A 27,735-nucleotide genomic window follows, 5' to 3' on the forward strand; every position below is an offset into this window, starting at 1 on the left:
GGTGGCTCACAAACCTCCCACACCCTTCAGAGAGATGAAAGATGATAAAAACCACTTAAAAAAACCCCCAAACCCACAGAAGCCCAGAGAGGAGATTGTGGCAAAGTAACAAGCAGACAGAGGAATCGACGTAAAGGATGGTGCCTTAGGGGATGGGCTCTTCACGAAAAGGAACCTAAGTCCGTGTCAAATCCTTCATCCCGCTCCCAGGGGCCCGGGTGTTCTGTTAGGGTGCTGTGGGCTGCCGGTGACGGGAAATACTTGAAGGGTGTAAGCTGGGCTGATATTCACCCCAGGCACAAGCAAGAAGGAACACTATTTCATGGACGTAGGAGTCCGGACGTAGGGCAGGCTTTGGGTTCGGTGACATTGTCAAGATTCCTTCCGCCTGACTGACCATTACCAGGGTCCACTTCATCCCAAGGCTGCGACTCTGTAGCGGGTTGAATGGTGGCCCCGTAGAAGGTACGTCCACGTCCTGCCCCCGGTAGCTGTGAATGTGAGCTAATTTGGAAAAAGCTTCTTTGCAGGTGTGAGGATCTCGAGATGAGGTCATCCTAGATTATCTGGGCCCTGAATCCAACCATAAATGTCCTTATAAGAGACAGAGAGGAGACAGAGAGAGAGCAGAGGAGTCAGGTGAAGACGGAGAGCAGAGTGGGAATGATGCGGCCTCAAACCGAGGGATGGCTGAGCCCCCGAAACTGCAGAAGGCGAGGAGCAGACTCCCCCTAGGGCCTCCGCAGGTTGCACGGCCCTCCGACATCTTGATGTTGGACTTCTGGCCTGTGGAACTGTGAGAGAATAAATTTATGTGGTTCTAAGCCACCGAGTTAGTGGTGATTTGTTACAACAGCCAAAGGAAACTGATACAATCTCTTTAGGGGGTCTTGAGATGGCTGCCAGCGCCAATCTGAGCCACTTGGCTTTTTTGATTTCTGTCCAGTGGGAGAGAGAAGCACGTGTCTTTCGTTTGTCTGATTGTGTTGTCTCAGGTCATGGGCTTCTGTTAAGACCCACAAAAGTTCCCCAGGGAACACCAAGAGGTGATGGACTTAAGGCAGAGTTTTCCAACACCAGCACTATTAACATTCAGGGCCCGATAATTCTTTGCGAGGGGCTGTCCTGTGCATTTTAGGATGTGGAGCTGCATCCCTGGTCTCCAGCCACTAGACGCCAGTAGCACCCTCCTCCCAGATGTGACAACCAAATTTGTCTCCAGACATTCCCAGACGTCCCCTGGGAGGGAAAAGTCGCCGTCAGTCGAGGAACACTGATGCAGATGGATTCGCATCCATTTTCGGGGCTGTAAGCATTAGGAACTGCAAACTGACAGCAGATGAGGTGGAGCTGATCACCGCACACGGTGGCAGCCCGATTACTTGTTTTCACCTGTGGTTAATTGGGATGGCGTGCAGGTGGAAGGCAAGGTGCTGGCAGATTAAGTGGCTTTAGAATTCAACAGATCATTATGGAAACAAAACATATAAGATGGTGTCTGCTTCTGAAGGTGACATAAGCCTCAGTAAAGAGGGTGACTGGCTCAGAGCAGCCAATTTCCTGTTGAAGATATGCCACAGGATCCAGAGGTCCTCCACAGCAGATTGAAAGGAGACCGCGATCTCCTGCAGCTGCAGGGTGGACTCTGCAGAAAATTGGGCAGGGGTCTTATTGGAACAGTGGCAGTGCTTCAAAGGAAATGAAATACGCAGCCTTGGGACCCATCTGAGATCTGGGATTGGGTCATTTGTGTGGACAAACCTGAGAATCTTGAACCCCCCAATTCCCCTGAGACTTCCCTGCAAGAAGAGACAGCACCCCCTTCATCAGGTGTCTCACAAGATGATGTTCATTCATCTGAAGACCCCCCTCCCCCAGCTCTCATCTCCTGTGGCAGGTCCCAGGTCATGTTGGGTGAGTTGCAGGGCCTGGCTAATGTGACCCTGGGGGATATGTGCGGGAGTGGATCTCGAGGGCGTTAGCCTGGGGGCACCAGTCTATGACAGCAGCTGGGCAGGATCCACGGACAGAATCTGGGACCACTCACTTACGACGAAGATTTTTTTTAAGTAATTTTATTGGGATTATAGTGGTTTATAACATTGTGTAATTTTGGGTGTACATTATTGTTTATCAATTCCTGAATACACTTCATTGTGCTCACCCTCAGTAGTCTAATTTTTATCCATCACCATACATATGTGCCACTTCGTCCTTTTCGCCCATCCCCAACCCCCTTCACCTCTGGTAACCACTAATCTGTTCTCTTTATCCATGTGTTTATCTTCCACATATGAGTGAAATAGGATGAAGATTTTATTTAATATTTTGGGCTTTCTGGGTAGCTGAAGGCTATGGCAACTGCCTATGTGTCTCTATTTAAGGTCTAAACACAGTGCGGAGCAGTATTAATGTCCTGGTTTTGATGATTGTGCTGTGGATAAGTAGGAGAATATCCTTGTTTGCAAGAAGTACAATCTGTATTTGGGTGATGGGGTGTCAGATCTGCAACATAGTCTCAGATGGTCCAGGGAGAAAGTTCTTTTGTACTGTGTGTGTAACTCTTCGTAAGTTTGTTTCAAAATAAATGAGTTAAACTGAAAACAATAAAAGTAGTGCAGAATAACAAATCAAACAGCACAAAAACCACATCCTCAGCATAGTGAGAAGATAGATGATGCCCAACTTCAAAACAATCCCAAGTAAAATGAAAAAGAAAAAACCTGCCAATTTCCAGTGAGCAACCCCTCGTGCTTTCTCTCTTTTCATATTTGTTATATTTGAGCCATGTGAAAGCATTTGTAGAATAAAATTAAGTTCAATAAATAAAAGCAAAGGAGTGCATACACATGGCAGCATACTCTAATAGACTCTGCGTCATGTTTTTTCGAACATGTAGCCATAGATCTTGAAGGTCTTCCTGTATCACTACTCGAAGTTCGACCACATTCTTTTGTAAAAATGTCTGCACGTGATTTCATCACATGGACGTACCACATGGATGCCACAAAGGCAGTTGGAAAAAAGCTGTGTGAAAGACAGAAGACAGGTGCTATTGGCAGGCCTAAAATTGTGTGAAAACCACCACCAGAAGGAGGATGGTGTGAAAATAGTAAAAAACCGTTCAGACAGATCAGGGCACTGACTGCTTTCTTGGAAAGGTGACTCTCGGGTGAGAGGAGGGAATTAAGTAGAGGAGAGGCACTTTCTGGGATCCTACATGGTGAAGGGAAAAAGTAGAAAGTGGGGGACATTCAAGATTTTTGCCGGAAAAAAGAAACTAAAAAATATCAAGAACCCTAATTTCCCCTTCCTTCCTAAGAGCCATGTGGTAAAAAGATGTACTTCACTGAACTGACACTAGAGGGCACTCTTGAACTAAAAGTTCTTTTCTTGAAGATTGGCGCCTGTGCTAACATCTGTTGCCATCTTTCCTTTTCCCCCTTCTTTTTTTCCCCAAAGCCCCCCAGTGCATAGTTGTATATTTTATACAACTTCTGGTTGTAGTATGTGGGACGCCGCCTCAGCATGGCCTGATGAGTGGTGCCATGTCTACGCTGGTGAAACCCTGGGCCACTGAAGCGGAGCGTGTGAACTTAACCACTCGGCCATGGGGCCAGCCTCTGCTGTTATTATTCTCAAACGTCATCTGGGGGAGATGTTCAAAGAGGACATTGTGAAATATGGACGGTGGGATGTATGTGCCCGGACCCCAGTTAGAGGGTGCACCATTGCTCCTGCAGAAATATAGTAGAAAGAGAGGGCAGATGAACACATTACTTCATCAGTAGGCACTATTTTCCCCACGTGGCCAGGACCAGCCATCATTAACACCTATGTCCAAGAGACAGCTGAAAATGAGAGAGTCCATCTTAGGAGTCCTTTGGGGCTGGAAATTCCGGAGTGGGAGTCATCTCCTTAGAGGTGAGTCTTGACACACTAGGAGGAGATGAGTTCTCCAGGGATGGAGAGAGTGGCAAGAGAGGACGTATAAGTTGAGGGCCAAGATTTGGTGGATTTGATGGCATGGAGCTGGGATGGAGAAAAGGGGATGGGGAGTGAGACAGAGGGAAGAAAACCTGTCTTGTATCATCAAAGCTGAGGATGGAAGAGTTCGGAAGAGTCTGGGGTCACAGGCGTCCGACACGGCAGGGAAGCACAGGGAGCTGCAGCGTGAGGAAAAGCTGTGGATTTGACCAAGGACTGATGCATCCCTCCTTCCCAACCTCCGTCGTTGTCTCAGCATCTTCCACTCCAGCATCTCCCCGAAGTGAACATGAGCAACGGCCAGAGCTGTGTGTTCAACTGAAGCATTGGGCAGAGGAGAATCTTGGGGGCGGGGGGTGTTTATGTTTCTGTGGACTTTGCCCTGGTTGGCTGAGAACAACAAGCTCTTGGCTTCCTCTCAGAAGCCTTTCTGCTGAGCCAGGCATCAGCCAGGAAGACTCCCAGGATCACCAGAAACCTTGCAGCCAGAGCCAACCAGATGATGTTCGCTGCATTGTAATCCCAAGGGGCAGACCGTGGGGACAGAGACACAGGGAGGTTGCTGCCATGGGAACTTGCCCAATCTCACACAAGAAGCCCCAAATTTGAAGGTCATCATGTCAGTTTGCTATGGCTGCTATAACAAATGACCACAAACTGAGTGACTTAAAACAACACAAATGTCTTATGGTTCTGGAGGTTAGACCTCCGAAATGGGTCTCACTGGGCTAAAATCAAGGGCTGACAGGGTTGCATTCATTCTCGAGGGTCTGAGGGTCAATCCAATTTCTTGCCTTTTCCAGCTTCTAGAGGACATCTGATGTCCTGGGCTCACGGCCCCTTCCACCATTGTCAAGGTCATCAATGGCCGGTTAAGTCCTTCTCACATTGCATCCATCTGGCACTAGGTCTTCTGACTCCTTCTTCTGAATTAAAAAACCCTTGTGATTACATTGGGTTGGTTAGCAACCTTAATTTCCCTTTGCTGCATAAGGTACCATGTTCATATGTTCTGGAGATGAGGATGTGGACATCTTTGGGGCACCATTATTCTGCCTCCCACAATCATTTTCTCTGCCTCCCAGTTTGATTATCCTCAGCCAGGTATCCCTGTTTGAATTGGAAACTCCTGGCTCCCAGAATTATAGCATAGAGTTGTTCAGGTTGTTAACTGCATAAAGGCAGTTGGCTAATGCGTAAATAGGAGCATAACTATTCTACCTCCTCTCACCAACCCATAAGCTTGAGGTGATGGTCACTTTGAGCAGCTAATTTTTCCTTCCAATTAGTGACTAATATCCTATGGGATAATGGCTTCTGGTGGGTTGAATTGTGGCTACCCCTCAAAAAAAAAACATCTGCCCCAAATATCAGAATGTCATCTTATTTGGAAAAAGAGTCTTGCAGATGCAATTAAGGTAAGGATCTTGAGATGAGATCATCCTGGATTAGAGTGAGTCCTGAATCCAATGGTGAGGGTCCTTATTAGAGACAGAAAAGGAGAAGACACATGAAGAACATGCAAAGGAGGCAGAGATTGGAGCGATGCATCTACAGGCCAAGGGACACCAAGGATGGCCAGCAGCCACCAGAAGCTGGGAGAGGGGCATGGAACGGATTTTCCCTCAGAGGCTCCAGAAGGAACCATCCTTGATTTTGAACTTCTGGCCTCCAGAACTGTGAGAGAATAATTTTCTGTTGTATTTTTTCCTAGTTAAAATGTTTTCCATTTTTTTTGTTGTGGTAAAATACATATAACAAATTTACCATCTTAATACTTTTTAAAGTACAATTCAGTGGTATTAAATATGTTCATATTGTTGTGCAACCATCACCACCATCCATCTCCAGAACTCTCTTCATCTTGCAAAACTGAAGCTTGGTACCCATTAAACACTAACCCCCCATTCCCCCTCCCCCAGCCCTTGGCAACCACCATTCTACTTTCTGACTCTATAATTTTGACTACTCTAGGCACCTTATGTAAGTGGATTCATACAGTGTTTGTCTTTTTGTAGCTGATTTATTTTACTTAGCATAATGGCCTGAAATTACTTAGCATGATGTCCATGTTGAGGCAAAGAATTGCCTTCCTTTTGAAGGCTGAATGATATTCCATTGTATGTATATATCACATTTTGTTTATCCATTCATCTGTTGATGGACACTTGCGTTGCTTCTATGTTTTAACTACGCGAATAATGGTGCTATGAACAGGTGTACTAACATCTCTCTGAGACACTTATTCAATTCTTTGGGATATGTATCCAGAAGTAGAATTACTGTATCATAGGGTAAAGTTATTTAACATATTTTAGGAGCTGCCATACTGTTTTTCACAGGGACTCTACCATTTTACATTCACACTAACAGTGCACAAGGGTTCCGATTTCTCCACCTCTTTGCCAACACTTGTTTTCTGTTTTTTTTTTTTTTTTGATAGTAGCCATCCTAATGGATAGGAGGTGGTATCTCATTGTGGCTTTTATTTGCATTCCCTAATGATTAGTGATGTTGAGCATCTTTTCATGTGCTTATCGGCCATTTGCATGTCTTCTTTGGAGAAATGTCTATCCAAGTCCTTTGCCCATTCTTGAATTGGGTTGTTTGTTTTTTTGTTCTTGAGTTTTAGTTCGCCGCATATTCTGGATATTAATTCCTTATCAGATGTACAGTTTGCAAATATGTTTTCCCATTCTTTGGGCTTGACATTCACTCTGTTGATAGTCTCCCTTGATGCACAAAAGTGTTTACTATGAATGAAGTCCAATTTGTCCATTTCCTATTTTATTACCTCTGTCTTTGATGTTGTATCTAAGAAATCATCGCCAACAGAAATGTTGTGAAGTTTTTGCCCTACATTTTCTTCTAAGTGTTTTATAGTTTTAGCTCTCTGATCCATTTTGAGTTAATTTTTGCATTCTGTGTTGGGTATATTATAGCCTCCTTTACAAATGACAACAGTAGATCTTAGAGACTGGATGTGCCTTCTCTGAAGTTGAACCTTTGCCACTCAGAATAAAAATCTTCCCAAGTAGAAAAACAACTCCAGCAAATCACAGTGGAAAAGCCAGGGATTCTCACTTGGTATGAAAACTACCCCTGATTCCACTTAGAAAATGTATCTCATCCTGTAAACTTTAAAAATCTGTAAAATTAATCAATCACACATTTTGAATTATAAACATAAAAAAACCTGTTGATTATTATGAAAATTATCTTACTATCAAAAAAATTTTAAGAGAAGTAAAGATATTTACTTTTCCTTCTATTAAAAAAGTCCTAGAGGCCAACCCCATGGCCTAGTGGTTAAGTTCGATGCGCTGCACTTCAGCGGCCCCAGGTTTGGTTCCTGGGCATGGACCTACACCACTTGTTGGCGGCCATGCTGTGATGGCAACCCCCATACCCACATACAAAATAGGACCTGAGGAGGAAATGACAGGTATAGAGTAGAGGAGGCGTTAGTGCATGACTGGAGAAATTGTGCATGATGAGCGCGCATGCAGGAATGCTGGGTCAACTAAAGACCATCTGCTTTAGTTGTCCAATATCTGCTGATGGCTCTCAAACTTATCACTCCAGTCCAAAACGTTCCCATGAGTTTCATATCCACTGTATTATTTGACATCCACTCAGAGATATAGTAAGCATCTCAGGAGAGCTGTTAACTGACGAATCTCTAAACCTTCTCCTCATATTGGTCTTCACATCTCAGTAGATGCCATCCCTCCTCTCCAATGTTCAAGTCACTGAGGATGATATTTGAAGCTCCTCTTTCCCTCTCAGTGCCCACATACTCCATCACCAAATCTCAAATCTCATCAACTCTATTGTCAAAAATCTTCTGAAATCCATTTCCTTCTTTTCTTCCTGGTCATGACATGATCACCTGTCACCTGGCTGCCTGCAGTATGTTCCCTAACTGTTTCTCCACTTTCTACTTGGCCCCTTAAATCCATTTATCACACAGACTATCCAGTGATTAAGAAAAATTGTGTATCTCATTACTTGCCAATCCCTTTGTGGGTCATTATTGCATTTAGACTTAAATCCGGACTCTTTCTCTACAGCTCCCAACATTCTTCAGTTTGGGACCTTTCCTGACCTCTCCTGACCTTTCCATCGTTATCAAGAGCCCCTCTTCCCATCATGCACCGTTTGTCCTTTCTGTGTGTGGGTCACACAAAGCACTTTTTCACCTCCAAGTTTACGTATGTTCTTCCCTCTGCCTGGAAGGCAGTTCCCCTTGCACTTCAGAGATCTGGGTGCTTCTTATCCTTCACGGCTCATCTGCCAAAGAAACCTTCTCTTATAATGCGGTGTAAATAGTTTTGTCATAGAATTTATCTCTATGAGTAACAACACTTCTATTTATTGGTTCACATGAGTAGACTCTGTTGTTGCGTAGGTTCACTACAGTTTCCCAGACATCCAATAACTTGCCTCGTATGTGGTAGGCACACAATAGATGTTTGTTGAACGGATGAATTAATCCAATAGGAACTCAATAAGAGATCTTTACTGTTTATTAATTCCTAGATCCACCTACTTCTGAAAATGGATGCTTTCCCATTGTGTTTGGGATCTTGGCTGTTGGTGTCTTCCTTCTCCTCTTCCTCTTCTTTCTCCTTTGCAGATGTTGGCATTTCGTCAATGCAATATAACCTGGAGATGGAAGGGTTAACCTGGGAAGAGTGTGGGGAGGGGCTTGGTGGGTCATCTACCAGGACTCTGATCACTGACTATTTGTAGGGGACATGAATGGTGAGACTAAGAGGCAGATGAAGAATAAGAGGTAGGAAAATTTTGACTCCCCCAACAAAAAAAACTCTACTTCTGCCTCATTTCTCAGACCTACCTTAATGCTTCTATCTCCTTTCTCTCAACTCCAGCCCAGGCACGGACTTTCAGGAAGAAAATCAATGTAAGGGGGAGTGAGAAGGAGGGGCAGCTGGCATGGGGAAAGCATGTGTTCAGGGGAAGATAGAAGGCATCCCGGAAGAAGTGGAAAAGGTGGGGGCACCACCTTACTGGCTGTGATGTCACTGCCCTTCCTTGACTTCAAGCATGGGGAAAAGGGGGAAAGATAGATTGTGGGACTGGGTAATTTGAAGGCCCTCCCTGGAGGCCTACCCCCTCATCTTTCCTTGGAGGTGATGTCTTGGAGGTCGTCAGTCCTGAGAAGGACAGAGGGGCGGACATGCAGGGGAACTTGCCTCACCCATCACCTCTCTTTCCCCAGTCTCCTCTCCCTCATGCTCTCTTATCACTGTATCTCCATGCTGACAGGTCCCCACAGGAGGTGACCTATGTTCAGCTACACCAGGAGACCCTTATGGACAGTGTGTCTCCACTGCTCTCCTGCACCTTTGAGGACTCCTCTAGACAGCCCTGTGTGTATGCCACCCTCACTTTGTCCTGAGCGCAGAGCCAGAACTGGCTGGTGGACTCCAGCGTTCAAGTGCTCCTTAAGGAATGTGTCCTACTCATGTCTCTCAACACCAGTCATCATCGTGGGGCTCCCCAAAGACTCAAGAGTAGAGAAGCCTCGTCAACTGTCTAAAAATTCCAAGATCCATCAAATATCTCTCGACAGATTCCTGGGTCTTTGTATGTTTATCCACTCACTTGTGTATTCAACAGATGTTTACAGAAGTTGACTCTTTCGTTGGACCTGTGCTGGGGATATACATATTGTAAGACATAGCTTCTAGTCTCAAGGAGCTCATGGTCTACTGAAAGAGGCAAGCCATGTGATCTGGCCCTTAGAAAGTAAAGAGGGAGTGACCTGCAGAGCAGAACTAAGGATGCTTTCGGTTACTGAGCAGACACAACTGTCCAGGTACATTTAAGGAGCACTCACTGGTACCAAATATGAGGACACGTCAAGAAGAAGTAAGAGTCAAACTGGGCAAGGAGGACATTCTTAATGGCATTTTGGTCCAACGTTCCGGGAGTTAAGAGCCAAAGACTTCAAAGTAGTGAAAAGTGAACAAGGTTCTTTGTGAAGGAACAAAAATGCAAAATAGAACAATTTGACCACAGGAGAGGTTACTCCTAGGGAGGGGAATGGTACAGAGGGGGTTTGAAGGGGATTTATGGTTTTCCTCCGGTTTTGATGAATTTCCCTTTTCAATTATGCAATTAAAATAAATAGCACATGGTAAAAAAAGGAGCTGTGAATGAGAGGAGATGAATTGGAGTTGGTATTAAAAATAACTCTTTCAATAAGTTTTGGTGAGAGGAAGTAGAGAAGGAAGCTGATGGTGGACTCAGTGACACAGGTACCAGAGACATGGAGATGTGGTCTGGAGTGAGGAGTAGAAGAAATAGAGGGGAACTGAACATGTATATTTACTGATGGAAATAAACCAGGGGAGAAAATAATGTGGGCGACATTGGAGAGTGAGAGATGATTGACACTTGGTGAGACAGCATATTCGTGAGAGCTCAGACTCTGGAACAGATGGGCTAACCTGGCTTCAAACTGCTTCTGCACACACTAGCTGCATGATGATGTATGCATTTCATAAATTATTCTATGAGCCAGAAAGACACTAGCAATTTATAGAGGGGAAAATACAAGCTCAGTTGAACATGTGATGAGATGCTTGACCTCATTAGGAATTAGAGAAATGAAAATTGCAACAATGACATGATATTGCTTGATACCCATCTGTTACAGGTTGAATTGTGTCCCCTCCATATGTTGAAGTCCTTAACCCCTACCTCACAAATGGGAACGTCTTTGGAAATAAGGTCACTGCAGATGTAGTTAGTTAGGATAAGATGAGGTCATACTGGAGTAGGGTGGGCTCCTGATCCAATATGACTTGCATCCTTATAAAAAAAAAAAGGAAATTTGGACACAGACACACACACATAGGGAGAATGCTACATGAACCTGAAGGCAGAGATCGAGGCGATGCATCTACAAGCCAAGGAACGCCAAAGATTGTTGGCAAATCCCCAGAAGCCAAGAGAGAGGCATGGACCAGGTTTTCCCTTGCCGGTTCCCAGAAGAAACCAACCCTGCTGGCACCTTGATCTCAGACTTCCACCTTCCAGAAGTGTGACACAACAAATTTCTGTTGTTTTAGACACCCAGTTTGTGATGCTTTTTTATGGCAGCCCTAGCAGGCTAATATACCAGCAGACTGGCAGAGATTATAAGGCTGGATAACCCCAGGTTTTGGGTGTATTGGGAGGTATGGGGACCCTCTTGCTCTGCTGTGGAAGAGGAACCTGGTGCAGTGAATCTGAAGTGCAATTTGGCAGTGAGTAAATTAAAGACACACCTAACTTAAGATACGGTAATTTCCTGTTGGGTATATATTTTAAAGGGACATGTCTGTAGGGAGTGCCCGTAGAATGACATTTAGCTCGGAATCGCTTACAGTAGAGATATTTGGATGTAATATGGCTGTCCATCACTGAGACAGGAGAGGGATAAATGCATTGGAAGCAAATAAATGTTTTACAGGTATACAAATGGACTGTAAAAGCTCAGTGTGCAGTGGAAAAATGAATGACTTCCACAGCATTATACAATTGATGATACAATATACATTTTGCAAGACACAAAATAATGTTTTGTAGAAATGAGCTAATTCACGTGGAATATTTTACAGCTGTTCCTTTGAGGTGGAGAAAAGAAATGAGAACTAGAGGGCACAGATCAATCAAACAGGAGAGATTCTGCCTAGTTCCATGTGAACACGTGCTAAGCCAGAGGAAAATGATTTACTCAGCTTCCAGCACCTAAGCGTCAACTAGAATAAGAAATTTTCTCCTAAGCTCAAGTTTTCTTATCAGAATGGACCTAAAGCAGCACCTGTTTCTCAGTGCTGTGTGAAGGTCAAATGAAATAATTCATGAGAAGTGAGTGACAATGTAAAGACACTTGTGCACGCGAGTTTACCTGGCCCTTTAAGTCCCTGAATGGTCTAACCCAGTGGTTCTTGACTGGAGGTGATTTTGCTCCCCAAAGGACATCTGGCAATGTCTAGAGACATTTTGGTTGTCACAACTGGAGGGGGTGTTGTGCTAGTGACATCTAGTGGATGGAGGCTAGAGATGCTGCTAAACCTCCTCTAAGGCACAGGACAGCTATCGCCCACTCCAGCAATCACCTGGTCCCTAGTGCCAACAGTGCCGAGGCTGAGACACCCTCATCTGACCCCTATCTTCTCTTCCGTCTCAGCTTCATGCTCACTCAATTCTAGCCTCGCTAATCACTTCCCAGTTACATGAAAATGCCAAACTCTTCACTTCATTAAGGCTTTCGGGTACACTGAACGTGGTACTTTTCTTCCCTGAATATTTCTTATCATCGGGCATAACCTCAGACGTCACCACTCCAAAGGAAAGTTCCATGGAAGAATCCTATTAAGGAGATGCACCAGATAATATTCCATCTCAGCACCTTGTTCAAAACACTTATCAAAATTTCCATGCATTTTACTGTTGATGGAATGTAAGATGGTGCAATAATTCCCCATTCTCCCTCCCCATGGCCCCTGGTGACTTCTAATCTATTTTCTGTCTTTATGAATTTGCATGCTCTGGGTATTTCATATAAATGGAATCATACACTATGTGGCCTTTTGTGTCTGGCTTATTTCACTTAGCATAATGTCTTCAAGGTTCTTCCGTGGCATACTGTTTACTAGAATTTCATACCTTTTTAAGGCTGAATAATATTCCATTGGATGTATAGACCACAGTTTTTTTATTCATCCTTCAATGGACCTTTGAGTTGTTTCCATGTTTTGACTTCTGTGAACACGGGTGTACAAATATCTGTTCAATTCCTGCTTTCAGTTCTCTTGGGTATGTACCCAGAAGTGGAGCTGCTGGATCTTATGGCAATTCAGTGTTTCACGTTTTGAGGAACCGCACAAGTTTTCCACAGCGGCTGCACCGTTTCCCATTCCCACCGTCAATGCATGAGGATTCCAACTTCTCCACATCCTCCTCAACATTTGTTATTACCTATCTTCTTGATTATAGCCATCCTCGTGGTGTGAAGTGATACCTCACAGCGTTTTGATTTGGATGTCCCCAACGAATATGAGGGAGCCTATGGGAGTGTGGGAACACAGACAAAGCCTCAACAGGCAGATGTGGTGCGACACCCAGCTGGTGACAGGAGATAAGCGAGGCTCCCTGGAGCTTGTTTGCAAGTCATTCCATTGAGGGGATGGCTCCAGCTGGATGAGTCTCAATTAGGAAAAGCCAGGGCTGATGGAGTAAGGGAAGGCAGGCTTCTTCAACTTCATCACACCCTGTGTCTCTGCTCCAGCCCCCACGGCTTCCCTCCCGGGCTGCAGAGCTCAGGAGGGGCTGAGGAACCATGTCCCCAACGCTGCCTGCCCTCTTCTGCCTTGGTGAGTCCTGAGGGTCCATCCGGGAAATGCTGAGAGACAGACAGTGGGCTACGAGGCAAAGAATTTTTAAAAAACTGAATCAGCGATGAATTTCAGGGCAAGAGGGGACCTCTGAGGGCCCCTTCGTCTGTTGGGTGGGAAAATTGGGACCCAGGGAGGTGAAGTGTTTGTCTGAGTTACTCTAGTCTATTCACGGCTGGGACAGGAAATGAACACGGGTCTCCCAGTTCCGGCTGCAACTTTCTCCCACAAACCACCTTTTATTTTTTTTTAATGTGGACTCGGTGATATTAGGACTAGATTATATAGACTTAATTTGTCAGAATCTCTCATGATACTGGAGGAAATAATCCTGCCATTTTCGACGACATGGATGAAACTGGAGGGCATTAAGCTAAAGTGAAATAGGCCAGACAGGGAAAGGCAAGTCTTGTACGATGTCACTTCTGAGTGGAATCTAAAAAAACTGAACTCACAGAAGCAGACAGTAGAGTGGTGTTTGCCCGGGGCTGAGCGGTGGGAGAAATGGGGAGATGTTGGTCCTGGGGTTCAAACTTCCAGTTATCAGAGGAATAAGTTCTAGCAATCTCATGACAGCATGGTGACTATGGTTGACATGACTGTATTTTATACCTGAAATTTGCTGACAGAGTAAATCTTGTGTTCTCACAAAAATAAGGTAATTATGTGAGGTGATGGGGGCGTTCGTTAGCTTGATTGTAGGGATCATTCCACTCTGTATAAGAATATTGAATCATCACGTTGTGCCCCTTAGATATAGAAATTTTTATTTGTCAGTTATAGCTCCATAAAGCTGGAAAAAGGGAGAGTCCCCCATAACGGGGTTGGCGGTGGGGTCAGGTGCATTTCTACGGCCTGCTCTTCATCGGGGTTTGTGCCAGCTGTGTCGTATGCATGATTTCCTTATTTCTTTAAAAGAACTTTATCACTAAAGGGATAGAGGCTTCAAGGGACCAAGCAGGAAGGAAATAGTTGTGTTACTGGGGATAAGAGGGCAGACTGTGAACGCAAACAGTCTCTCATTCATTCATTCTTTAACACACACTTATGTAGCACTTACTATGGGCTAGATATTATTCTGTTTTTTTTTTTTAACAGACACTTACTCATTTAATCCCCCAAATAGTCCAACGAAGTAGGGCCTATTATCATCCCCATTTTACAGGTGAGAAAGCTGAGGCCCAGAGAGCTTAAGGAACTTGTTTAAGGTCACACAGCTAGGGCTCGAATACAGACTAAGGAATTTTGGCACCAAGTCCACATTATTTTGAACTAAAATATGCTGCCAATGTTTGAATATACCTCTTACCAGCTGCAGGACCGTGGACAAGATACCATCTCAATAGCCTGATCTATAAAATATGGCTTATAATGGTACCTAACCAGTAGGATTGTGGTGATCCTGAGTCTATTCACAAAGCTCTCAGAACAGCACCTGGAATATTTCCAGTCACATTGGCGGGTTGCATGGAAACCACGGAAGGACTGAGGTGGGGTTGTGTTGGGCAGTGGGCAAAGATATGGGTGGAGCTTGGGCACATGGTACAGAAGAACCTGGTGTGGACAGATGATGGGGCTCAGATGGGGCTGGTGACAAGTGCGTCACCCCCTGAGCTCTTGAGTCACGGATGATCTGGGTTCACCACTTCATAGCTGTGTGTGCTACAAGAAATGGCTTAGCCTCTCTGTCCAGTTTCCTAATGTTTATAACGGAAACAGTAAGAGTCCTTTCTTCCTGTTTGTGTGTGTGTGTGAGGGGGATAAGGATGGGGTTACCAGATGGAACACAGGATGCCCAGTTAAATTTAATTTCACATAAACAGCAAATACTTGTTTAAGCCTAAGTATATCCCATATATCTCATGGAACACACTATGCAAAAAAAATTTATTCGTTGTTTATCTGATGTTTAAATTTAACTGAGAGTCTTATATTTTTATTTGCCGAATCTGGCAACCCTAGTGAGACAAACAGATAATGCTACCAACTCCTTCTGTCTCTGTCTCTGGATAGATTTGCCTATTCTGGACGTTTTGTATAAATGAAATCATGCCATCCGTGGCCTTCTTTGACTTATGTGCATGGGTGTCTTTGAAAAAAAATAATTATGACAGAAGAAAACAAACGCACCCACATATCTTATCACCGTGCCCAGCGACGAGGGAAGTGTGGGTTCAAGTGACGTTTGGTCCTTTCCTTCTGTCCTCAGGACTGTGTCTGGGGAAGGCGATGCAAGCTCAGAACGGTGAGTCCGGATCCCTCCTGGGGTTTAGCCAGTGCGAGGGCAGGAGGGGGCGTGAGGGCCCGGGGGGAGGGGCCTGTGGGGAAGCTGGCCTCGGCTAGGCTCTGCTTCCCTTCCAGGCCCACTGCCCAAGCCCTCCCTCCAGGCCCTGCCCAGCTCCCTTGTGCCCCTGGGGAAGCCGGTGACCATCCGCTGCCTGGGGCCTCTGGGTGTGGACTTGTACCGCCTGGAGAAACTGAGATCCGGGAAGTATATGGACCAGGCCGTCCTCGTCATTCCGGCCATGACGAGAGAGCACGCCGCACGCTACCGCTGCTCCTACCAGAATGGGAGCCTCTGGTCACCCCCCAGCGACCAGCTGGAGCTGATTGCTACTGGTAACAGGAGGGGAGGAGGCGGGGCGTGGCCGGATGTGCGGCCTCAGGGCTACGTGGTCCTCAGCTCTGGGCCTGAAGAGGGTGTGGATGGGGATGAGAATGACAGTAAATCTAAAAATCCCAGGGGCCAGGGATTAGGGTAGGGCAAGAGAGGCACTGGCCTTGAGTGCCAGATTTACGGGTGATTCTAAAAAAACCTCGTTAATCAACATAAATAATATGCTAAGGCGATGCCTTAAAAAAAAAATTGAAATTAATGCAAGAACACCCACAATGAACAAGTGTCAGGATTTTCAGTGAAGACGGGATCCAACAGTGCTGTGCCGAGCCACATCTGAGCCTGATGCAAAAGGAAAAATGTGCATTTTCCTATCCATGTTCTATTGCATTTTTGTTTTTTATTTTTTGATGTAATAAGATGTTCTCAGCTTATGCCTTTCATTTCTAAGGCATTTTAATTTTAATTAATGAATTTCTTCTTTTTTTTGTGTGTGTGAGGAAGATTGGCCCTGAGCTAACATCTGTGCCCATCTTCCTTTATTTTATGTGGGATGCTGCCACAGCGTGGCTTGACGAGCGATGCCAGGTCCGTGCCTCAGATCCGGGCTGAGAGCCCCAGCTGCCGAAGTGGAGGCTGTGAACTTAACCACTATGCCACCAGGCTGGCCCCTAAAGCATTTTTAAATGGTTATTTTCCGAAGTAGGTTTTGAAAATATCATTTTGGAGTTTGCTTCCATGAAAGCTAGGAGAGTAAAATGATGATAAATTCTGGTTTTGTTGATGTAAATAAAATATTTAAACTTAAAATAATGTTTTAAGTTTTAATGTGTTTTCAAAACCTTCTTTAAAATTTTTCAATAGTTTTTTCAACAATGTTAATAGTGTGGAAAAAATTAACCATAAAAAATACATGAAAACGTGTGTAGAGAGGCCCACATTTCCCCTTTTGCCTCAAGCCCCTTTGCTGGGCACAGCTAGATCTGTTTTCATTTAAAATTTTGATATTTTGTTTATTGTGAATGTGTTTGCGTTGATTTTGATTTAAAAGTTACGTTAAAATATTATCTTGATTACTGAGGGTTTTCTTTTCACCCGTTTACATTTTGCATCCAAGGAGGGTGTCTCACTCATCTCACCCTAGTTCCTGACCCAGCATACGATGGTCCCCCAGGCCTTATGTGCGCCTTGGGGATTGACTCAAACCCTAGCTCTTCTTTTTGTAAATTTAATTATTTTATTGAGGTCATATTGGCTTATAACATTGTGTAATTTCAGATGTACATTATTATATATCAGTTTCCATATAGACTGCTTCGTGTTCACCACCAACAGTCTAATTTTTATCTATCACCATAAATACGTGCCCTTTTACCCCTTTCACTGCCCCCCCTTCCCCTCTGGTAACCACCAAGCCGTTCTCTTGGTCCATGTGTTTGTTTATCTTCCACATATGAGTGAAATCATACAGTGGTTGTCTTTCTCTGTCTGGCTTATTTTGCTTAACATAATACCCTCAAAGTCCGTCCACGTTGTTGCAAATGGCACAATTTTGGTTTTTTTATGGTTGAGCAGTATTCTGTTGTGTATATGTACCATATCTTCCTTAGCCATTCATCAGTTGATGGAAACTTGGGTCGTTTCCACATCTTGGCTATTGTGAACAACGCTGCAATGAACGTAGGGATGCTTCAGTCTCTTTGTACTGTTGCATTCATGTTCTTTGGATAGATACCCAGTAGTGTGATATCTGGATCATATGGTATTTCTATTTTTAATTTTTTGAGAAATTTTTTTTTAAAAGATTTTATTTTTTTCCTTTTTCTCCCCAAAGCTCCCCAGTACATAGTTGTATATTCTTCGTTGTGGGTCCTTCTAGTTGTGGCATGTGGGACGCTGCCTCAGCGTGGTTTGATGAGCAGTGCCATGTCGGTGCCCAGGATTCGAACCAGTGAAACACTGGGCCTGCAGTGGAGCGCGCGAACTTAACCACTCGGCCACGGGGCCAGCCCCCGCTTTTTTTTTTTTTTTTAATATTTTATTTTTTTCTGAGAAATCTTCGTATTGTTTTCCATAGTGGCTGCACCAGTTTGCACACCTAACAGCAGTGTATGAGGGTTGCCTTCTCTCCACATCCTCTCCAACATGTGTTATTTCTTGTCTTGTTAGTTATAGCCATTCTGATGGTTGTGAGGTGATATCTCATTGTAGTTTTGATTTGCATTTCCCTGATAATTAGTGATGTTGAACATCTTTTCATGTACCTGTTGGCCATCTGTATATCTTCTTTGGAAAACGTCTATTCATATCCTCTGCTCATTTTTTGATCAGGTTGTTTATTTTCTTGTCATTGAGTTGTATGAGTTCTTCATATATTTTGGAAATTAACCCCTTGTAGGATACATGATTTGCAAATATTTTCTCCCAGTTGGTGGTTTGTCTTTTCATTGTGTTCATAGTGTCCTTAGCCATGCAGAGCTCGTTAGTCTGATGTAGTCCTATTTGTTTATTTTTTCTTTTGTTTCCCTTGCCTGAGGAGACATAGAATTCAAAAAGACACTGCTAAGACCGATGTCAAAGAGTGTACTTCCTATATTTTCTTCTAGGAGTTTTATGTTTTCAGGTCTTACATTCAAGTCTTTAATCCTTTTTTTTTTTTTTAAAGATTGGAACTTGAGCTAACAACTGTTGCATATCTTATTTTTGCTTTTTCTCCCCCAATCCCCCCAGTACATAGTTGTATTTTTTTTTCAATTGTGGGTACTTCTAGTTGTGGCATCATCTGGCCTGATGAGCGGTGCCATGTCTGTGCCCAGGATCCGAACCAGCGAAACCCTGGGCTGCTGAAGTGGGGTGCGTAATTTAACCACTCGGCCACAGGGCCAGCCCCACTTTAATCCATTTTGAGTTAATTTTTGTGTATGGTGTAAGATAATGGTCTACTTTCATTCTTTTGCATGTGGCTGTCCAGTTTTCTCAATGCCATTCATTGAAGAGACTGTCTTTTCTATATTGTATGTTCTTGTCTCCTTTGTTCAAGATTAACTCTCCATAGATGTGTGGTTTTATTTCTGGGCTTTCAATTCTGTTCCATTGATCTGTGTGTCTGTTTATGTGCTAGGACCATGCTGGTTTGACTACTACAGCTTTGTAGTATATTTTAAATTCAGGGATTGTGATGTCTCCAGCTTTGTGCTTTTTTTCCTCAGGATTACTTTGGCTATTTGGGGTCCTTTGTTGTTCCATCTAAATTTTAGGATTCTTTGTTCTATTTCTGTGAAGAATGTCTTTGGGATTCTGATTGGGATTGCCTTAAATCTATAGATTGCTTTAGGTAATATGGACATTTCAACTATGTTTATTTTTCCAACCCATGGGCATGAAATATCTTTCTATTTCTTTATGTATTCTTTGATTTCTTTCAATAATGTCTTCTGGTTTTCAGTGTGTAGGTCTTTCATCCCCTTGGTTAAATTTATTCCTAGATATTTTATTCTTTTTGCTGTGATTGTAAGAAGGACTATATTCTTGACTTCTTTTTCTGCAAACTCATTATTAGTGCATAGAAATGCAACTGATTTTTGTATGTTGATTTTGTACCTTGCGACTTTGCTGTAGTTAATTATTTCTATTAGTTTTCAAGTGGATTCTTTAGGGTTTTCTGTATATAGAATCATGTCATCCACAAACAGTGAGAGTTTTACATCTTCCTTTCCAATTTGGATTCCTTTTATTTCTTTTTCTTGCCTAATTGCTCTGGCTAAAACTTTCAGTACTATGTTGAACAAAAGTGGCGAGAGTGGGTACCCTTGTCTTGTTCTTGTCATCAGAAGATTGTCATATATGGCCTTTATTATGTTGAGGTACTTTCCTTTTATACCCATTTTACTGAGAGGTTTTTTTTTTTTTTAAATCATAAATGGATGTTGGATCTTGTCAAATGTTTTCTCTGCATCTATTGAGATGATTGTGTGATTTTTATTCTTCATTTTGTAAATGAGGTGTATTTCATTGATTGATTTGTGGATGTCGAACCATCCTTGCATCCCTGGTATAAATCCAACTTGATCATGGTGTATGATCCTTTTAATGTATTGTTGTATTCAATTTCCAATATTTGTTGAGAGTTTTTGCATCTATGTTCATCAGTGATATTGGCCTGTAATTTTCATTTTTTGTGTTGTCTTTGTCTGGTTTTGGTATCAGGATGATGTTGGCCTCATAGAAAAAGTTAGGAAACATCCTGTCCTCTTCGATATTTCAGAGTAGGTTGAGAAGGATAAGTATCAACTCTTCTTTGAAGGTTTGGTAGAATTCACCAAAAAAGCCATCTGGTCCTGGACTTTTGTTTTCTGGGAGGTTTTTGATAACTGTTTCAATCTCTTCACTTGCGATTGCACTATTCATATTGTCTATTTCTTCTTGATTCAGTTTTGGAAGTTTGTGTGATTCTAAGAATTTATTGGCTTCTTCTAGGTTTTCCAGTTTGTGGGCATATGGCTTTTCATAGTATCCTCTTATAATCCTTTATTTTTCTGTGGTATCTGTTGTAATATCTCCTCTTTCATTTTTGATTTTGTTTATTTGGGTCGTCTTTCTTTTTTTCCTAATAAGTCTGACTAAGCGTTTGTCAACTCAAGTGCTATCTTCTCTTTAAGCTTGTCTCTCACAACCCTACTTAAAATTACACCTAGATTTAAAATGGCTATCTGATATGCCATACATTTACTAATTCATCTTAGTTATTGTCTATTCTTTCTTCCCAATGGGATTTTTATTTCTTAGAGCAGAGAATGACACATCATAGTTGCTCAAGAAAAAAATTGTTAAATGAATGAGCCTTAGTTATGAGGCAACTTTTGTTGTTGCGAGTACTGTGTGGCAGGCGATGATAATGATATCACATTACATAGTTATAGGTTCACATTTAGGAGTGGAGAGTCTGCAGTCAAACTCTGCGATTGCAAATTTCAGCTCTGCCACTTACTATCTTATGACCTCAGATGAGTTATTTAGCGCTGTGCACCTTAGTTACATTTATAAAATAGGGGTATTCGTAGTGATGAATTCATAGGTCTTTGAGAGGATTCAATGAATTGATATATGTAATGAGCTTGGAACAGCACCTAGAAGCTAGCACTTGGATACAAGTTTACAATATAGCTATTAAGTTCCCTAATATAAGCTTATGGTACACTATAAGGTTAAGCTGTTTTGTTACTACCACCATATTTTGAGTGCTTACTATGCATTAGATACTCTGCTAAATGCTTAATACATATTGTTTCATTCAATCATTCCCATTTTGTAAGAGAGAACACTGAGGCACAGATATTGGGGGGAGATTTATCTTGAGGATCACACAGCCCCTGAGCAGCAGAAGCTGGATGTGAGCTTGGGGCACTTTGATGTGACCACTCCACCATTTTGTGAGCTGGTGATGGGGAGAGTGGGCCCTCTAGGATGGACTCAGCTGGAAAGTTCCCTAGCTCTTAAGGAGGCTGGGGGAGCTTCCCACTCCCCAGCTGAGGCACCACCCACCATCTTTAACACCAGAGTTCTCTTCTCTCCCAGGAGTTTTCGCCAAGCCCTCGCTCTCAGCCCAGCCCAGCCCAGCGGTGTCCCCAGGAGGGGACGTGACCCTGCAGTGTCAGAGCCAATACGGTTTTGACCAATTTGCTCTGTACAAGGAGGGGGACACTGGGCCCTACAAGGGACCAGAGCGGTGGTACCGGGCTGATTTCCCCATCGTCACAGTGACTGCTGCCCACAGCGGAACCTACCGATGCTACAGCTTTTCCAGTGCATCCCCGTACCTGTGGTCAGCCCCCAGCAATCCCTTGGACCTTGTGGTCACAGGTAAGGGGGATGCAGACCAAACCTTTTTTCCTCAGCCTTCACAGGCCCTGAGGGAAATTCCAAGAGGAGGGACTGATAGGTGTGAAGGATGTATGCTACATGATTCCACTCAATATGCAGCATATTTTTCCATTACACATACACACATGCATATACACGTGAGACATAACAGATAAATATAGTAATTAGTAGAGCAAACAGTCTTAAGTCAAAGATGCATCCAGCACAAGTATAATTGTGACTGCGGTAAGCAGTATGGATTAGAAGTACACAGTGCTGTTAGAACCTGGAAGGGGAGGCAGATTCGGAAGGCTTCTCTGAGCAATCCATCTTTGATCTGGCTCTTAGGGCAGAATAAGAGCTGACTAGGAGGGTGGAGTAGGTGGGGTGGGCTGCAAGTGGGTGGAATTGTGTGAACAAATGCCCTGTGGGGGGAAGGAGGTTGACAGATTGGTGTAGCTGCAAGGCCAGTGTGGCAGGAGGGTGGTGGGATGTGGGGATGGGCCATGTTTTATTTTTTATTAGGTATCCCCTTTCCCTCACATGGAATGCCTCCTCCTTTCTCCAGATATATCCCATGGTTCCTGTCTCCTCATCTGGTTCCTGGGAGACAGGAGCCGGTTTTGCTTCCAGGCCCAAACAAGGGGGCAGGTCACCGAGAACCAGAAGGAACAGAACTGAGGCTCGAAAAGCCAGGAAGCCGGCTATAGGGACTGTCATTATTAATTAGCCCCAAAATGTGCTAAGTGTGCTTTCCCAATGCTATTAACCCCAGGACAATCCAGTGATGTAAATGTCCTTATATTCATTTTTCCAGGTGAGGAGACTGCGGCGCAGAAATGTTTTATTATCTGCTCAGGACCTACAGCTTACAGAACACAGAATTCTCTCCTTTTCTGATTTCTCAGGGACCTCTGTGACCTCCACCCGGTTGCCCACAAAACCACCTTCCTCCATAACAGGTATGTTCTGGAGGCTTCCCTCGGTGTCTGGGGTACAGGCACATGGATCCCTTCTCTTTTTTCTCCTCTTTGTCTAGATTTCTCAATTTATTTCACTTGTCTCTTTCACAAATTTGCTTTAGTAAAAAAATCCCTGGGGCCAGCCTGGTGGTGTAGTGGTTAAGTTTGCATGGTCTGCTTTGGCAGCCCAGGGTTTTCAGGTTCAGATCCTGGGTGCGAACCTATATACCGCTTGTGAGGCCATGCTGTGGCAGGTGTCCCACATAAAATAGGGGAAGACCGGCGTAGATGTTAGCACAGGGCCAATCTTCCTAAAACAAAAAAACCCTTATTTCTTCCTGTTAAGAAGGTAGATACAACCAATAGTTAGATGTTACTCTGCTGTTCCACATCCCCAGCTCTATCCAGCCTTAGTGGGGTGCTTTATAAATGTCTAATGTGTAGAAGAGGAATCTGAAGGGCTTGTAAAATTGTAGATTCCGGACTCCATTTCTGAGTCTCAATGCCATTGGTCAGGGGTTCTCAAACTTTAGTGGGCCCAAGAATCTCCCAGAGGGCTTACGAAGGACAGGTTTCTGGACCCCTCAGAATCTCTGACAGGTCCGGAAAGTCTGGGGTTGGGTCCAATAATTTTCATTTCTTACAAGTTCCCAGGTGATGCTGATGCTGATGCCCTGGGGATGTCACTTTGAGAAACACTGCACTAAATTTTGTGTGAGTCATCGTGTTTCCCCATTTTCAAAGGCGTCTCAGCTGATTCTGTCTTATTTGATGACAGCCTGTGCCTTAAGAAATAACGTGCTAGGCTGTGGCATCTCTAATGTTTCCTATGTCTCAGTGTAGACTCAAATCCCAAGGAACAAGAAGCATGTTGAAAAGATCCAGGGTTGACAAAAATGTGCTGACCTGTGAGGTTGAGGGCAGTATGGGGCTCTCATGGCAAATGAGCTGCAGTGTGTGTGTGTTTCTGATTGGAATTTTTTAACTTTTTATTTTGAGATATAGATTCAGAAGAAGTTGCAAAGATAGTACAGAATGATCCCAGGTACCCTTTTCCTAGATTTCCCCAGTGGTTACATCTTACATAATTATAGTACAAGAGAAAAACCAGGAATCTGACATTGGCACAATATATGTGTATAGTTCTATGTCAATTTATCACACATGTAGATTCATGGAACCACCACTGCTCCAAAGATCCTATTCCAAGAAAAAAAACATACTATTGCATTCCCACAAAGATATTCCTCAGGCTACCCATTTATAGTTACCCCTCCCCTCCCACCATCCTTAACCCCTGGAAAATACTGATTTGTTCTTCGTCCTTTTAATTTTGTCATTTTGAGGATGTTATATAAAAATGGAATCATATAGAATGGAGTCTTCTGAGATTGCCTTTTTTTTTTTTAAAGATTTTATTTTTTTCCCCTTTTCTCCCCAAAGCCCCCTAGTACATAGTTGTATGTTCTTCGTTGTGGGTCCTTCTAATTGTGGCATGTGGGATGCCGCCTCAGCGTGGCTTGATGAGCAGTGCCATGTCCGCGCCCAGGATTCGAACCAACGAAACACTGGGCCGCCTGCAGCGGAGTGCGCGAACTTAACCACTCGGCCACGGGGCCAGCCCCTGAGATTGCCTTTTTTTACTCAGCATAATGCCCTTGAGATCCATCCAAGTTGTGGCATGTTTCAAGAGTGTGTCCCTTTTCCGTGGCTGAGTAGTATTCCATGGTACCACACCATGTTTAAACCTAAATTCAAAAATTTATTAATGAAACTCACAGGAAGAGAAACAACAGAGAACAAACAACATTCAAGCTCTGATCCTACCATGGATAGGTGAGCATATGCTAGGCTTTGAGGAGTTGGTTACACCATAAAAAGGCCCTCAGAGACTGTCCCCACACTAAATAAGAGCCACATATATATAGGCTGAGGGGGTTCAGGAAGTATTTTCGTGGTCATGTAAACATCATAGGAGGTCTCAGGTTAAGAAAATGGCCTTAGTCGGGAGGGAGGCTCTTATGCTCAGAGGCTGGTATCAGCTTGTTCTTCCAGTGAGCTCACACAGACCTCCTGATCTACTTCATATTTAAAAATTGAGATACAAGCCACATACCGTGATTTCACCATACTCACTAGAATAGCTAAAATTATAATAAAAATAAGCACAACTACAAGTGTTGGTGAGGATTTGGAGAAATTGGAACGCTCATACATTACTGGTGGGAATGAAAAATGGTGTAACTGTGTGGAAAATGATTCAGTGATTCCTTAAAAAGCAAAACAGAATTACCACATGACCCAGCAATGCCACTCCTAGGTATATACTCAAGAAAATTAAAAAATGTATATTCGCACAAAAACTTGTGCATGAACGTTCATAGCATTATTCATAGCCAAAAATTTGGAAATAACCTAGTGTCCATCAACGGATGAATGGATCCATTTCTTATTAAGCCACTGAGAGACAGAAGACAACACGTCTTAGGACCTTTTGAGTTTGTCTCTCCTTAGTGTCTGTGCAGTGTGTGTTAGAAAAATGGGTTCCAGGGAGCCCAGATATCTCAGAAGGGGTATGGAGAGTAGGGGCTCGCTGAGCAGGTCTGACATTATTTACTTCTTTGTAATCCTTCTGCTTAGAATTCCCAGAAGCCTCCAGGAAACTGAACATCTCATTCGTAAACAAAGTCTCCACAACGAGTGAGTAACCAGGCACTTAATGCTCAGCAGAAGTGAGTATGAGGGTTGGGAGTTCTCTTCCATCATCTGAGGCTATCTCTGCTTCACAAAACCACCTGACTCTTCCCAGGAAAGTCTTTGCTTTTAGGATGAGGATGGGATGGAGCTGGGCTCTGAGCTTTGGCACAGAGCAGCATTCTGGGTAATGTGGCTATTTCCAAGATGGTGGAGCCAAAGCTGTCATGGGAAGACCATCACACTCATCCCTACACAGTGCTCTTCTGCCTGGGCTCTGTAGATCAGACCAATCTTGCTCCCATTGCCTCCATGCACAGCCTGTGCTTCAGCCCCACGTAGATCATAGGCTCCTGGACACAATGCATCCTCTTACCAGTCCAGTGCAATGCAAATATGCTTCCTTCATCCAGAAGTTCACTTTGACCTTGATTTTCCTGGGAAAAGTCTCAATTTCCCTCAAGACAGAAAACCTCGACAGATCCCCTGAGGATGTGTTAGATATCTCCACTGGGCCTGCACAAGTCTAGCTGTCTTTAAGCTGCTGATGCTGGCAGATTCTAAGGCCCTGATGGGATTCTTCCAAATCTTCTCTTCAAATTCTTTCTGGGTTCCCAGTCACCTTCAGGACAGATGGGAAAACTGGCTCATAGATGTTAAGTCATTTGATGGAGGCCCCACACCTAATAAGTGATGGGTCTGGGATTCATATCTGGGCAGCCTGACTCTGTACTGCATGCTCTTCTTATAGCCCTGAAATTGCTTCCCAAGTGCATGTGTTCAGGGTAGGGGCAGGAAGATGGGTAGGAGAGATGGTCCCATCCCTTTACTCTTACCTTTTTGATTCTCAGAGCCTTCTAGGAATATCACCGTCTCCCCAAAGGGGTCAGACTCTCCAACTGGTGAGTAAGTGGTCTTCTCTGGACAACCTCCCTTCCCACCCCTGTGTCTTTACCCAAAGCTGGCTGATCTCCCTCTACAGAAGCGACAGCTCTATGATGTTAGGTCCTGGTGTGCAAAGTATTAAAGTGAGAGGGATTATTAGCATGTGGAGATCAGAATTGGGCAAAGATCAGGTGTGAAGGTTGAGATTTTCTAAAGGGTCGAGAAAGACAAATTCCATCTCTCTCCCCACCCCTTTAACAGTCTTCTCTTCCACAATTAGCCAAATGACCTGGTAGTGTTTGTGTGTGGTAAGGGGTTGTGTCAGAGGCCTGTGAGGGGGTGTATGGAGGAGGTTATAGTTAGAGAATTGGATTTATCTAGTCTTGACCTTTGGAGGGGTGAGGAGGGGAGGGACCTTCTAGGAAGGAGATTGGCATCCTAGCTAGCATAGAATAATCAGATCTCAGATGAGGGATACAGCTATGAGAAACCCAAGATGTGGCTTGGAGTGGGTCCTTGGGATAAGCTTTTATCACCTGCTTCTGTCTCTCTTAATCTCTCCAGGTCTTGCCCACCAGCACTACACTAAGGGCAATCTGGTCCGGATATGCCTTGGGGTGGTGATTCTAATACTCTTGGTGGGGTTTCTGGCAGAAGATTGGCACAGCCGAAGGAAACCCCTGGTGCACCGGGTCAGAGCTGTCCACAGGCCACTCCCACCCCTCCCACGGACACAGAAATCACTTGGTTGTCAGGAATGGGGTCGACCAGATGGTCATAAACCTGGGTGCCACCATTAGAATCCCAAGGCTTGGTTATATCTAAGGGATAGGTCATGGGAGTGGGAAGAGGACTTGTATGGCATGTGAGAGAAAGAGGCTAGAGGCTACAGCTGTGGCAAAGGAGGGCCAGTGGCCCTTTCTTGGAGCTCCATCAAGAAGCTGGTGACTCAGTGTCTCTTTGGCTCTGTGCCGGAAACTGCTTTTGTTTGGGATGGAAGGAATGTCGTGGATGCCAAAGTCTCTTCACCGTTATCTTGCATGCTGTGGATTTTGTGGTACCCTAACTGGGCCATCATCCTTACTCTTCTGTCAGCCTTCTCTAAAAAGGGTTCCAGATTGACCTCTCATATTCTTAACTCTCATAGCTGACCTTGTTCTATTCTCTGCACAAAACCCTCCCACATTCTCCCCTTGCCCACCTGTGCTCTTTTCTGGTTATCCCCAAGCTACCCTTCACTCCAACCCTATCCTCAAAGGCAGACTGATAAATCTCCTTTTGTTTCTTGGAATGGGCCTGCTGCTTTCAGGCTTTTGGG

At 44.0% G+C, this 27,735-nt stretch overlaps 1 protein-coding gene across 1 annotated transcript; it reads left to right on the plus strand.

Moving 5' to 3' along the window:
• Positions 1-13,345: 13,345 nt before the first annotated feature.
• Positions 13,346-27,217, plus strand: GP6 (glycoprotein VI platelet). The gene is made up of 8 exons (XM_046682097.1): positions 13,346-13,379; positions 15,610-15,645; positions 15,762-16,019; positions 21,592-21,876; positions 22,785-22,838; positions 25,479-25,538; positions 26,384-26,434; positions 26,982-27,217. The coding sequence occupies exons 1-8, from the start codon at positions 13,346-13,348 to the stop codon at positions 27,215-27,217; spliced, it is 1,014 nt and encodes a 337-aa protein (XP_046538053.1).
• The last annotated feature ends 518 nt before the right edge of the window (positions 27,218-27,735 follow it).

Source organism: Equus quagga, chromosome 13, assembly GCF_021613505.1.
Source record: "Equus quagga isolate Etosha38 chromosome 13, UCLA_HA_Equagga_1.0, whole genome shotgun sequence".
NCBI classification, from domain to species: Eukaryota; Metazoa; Chordata; class Mammalia; order Perissodactyla; family Equidae; genus Equus; species Equus quagga.

Excerpts from the sequence above, each read along its gene's own strand:
- GP6 (XM_046682097.1), top strand. The coding sequence starts at position 13,346 with ATGTCCCCAACGCTGCCTGCCCTCTTCTGCCTTG. Across the intron at positions 16,020-21,591 it reads GCTGGAGCTGATTGCTACTG|GAGTTTTCGCCAAGCCCTCG; the intron begins GTAACAGGAGGG and ends CTTCTCTCCCAG. Across the intron at positions 22,839-25,478 it reads ACCACCTTCCTCCATAACAG|AATTCCCAGAAGCCTCCAGG; the intron begins GTATGTTCTGGA and ends CCTTCTGCTTAG.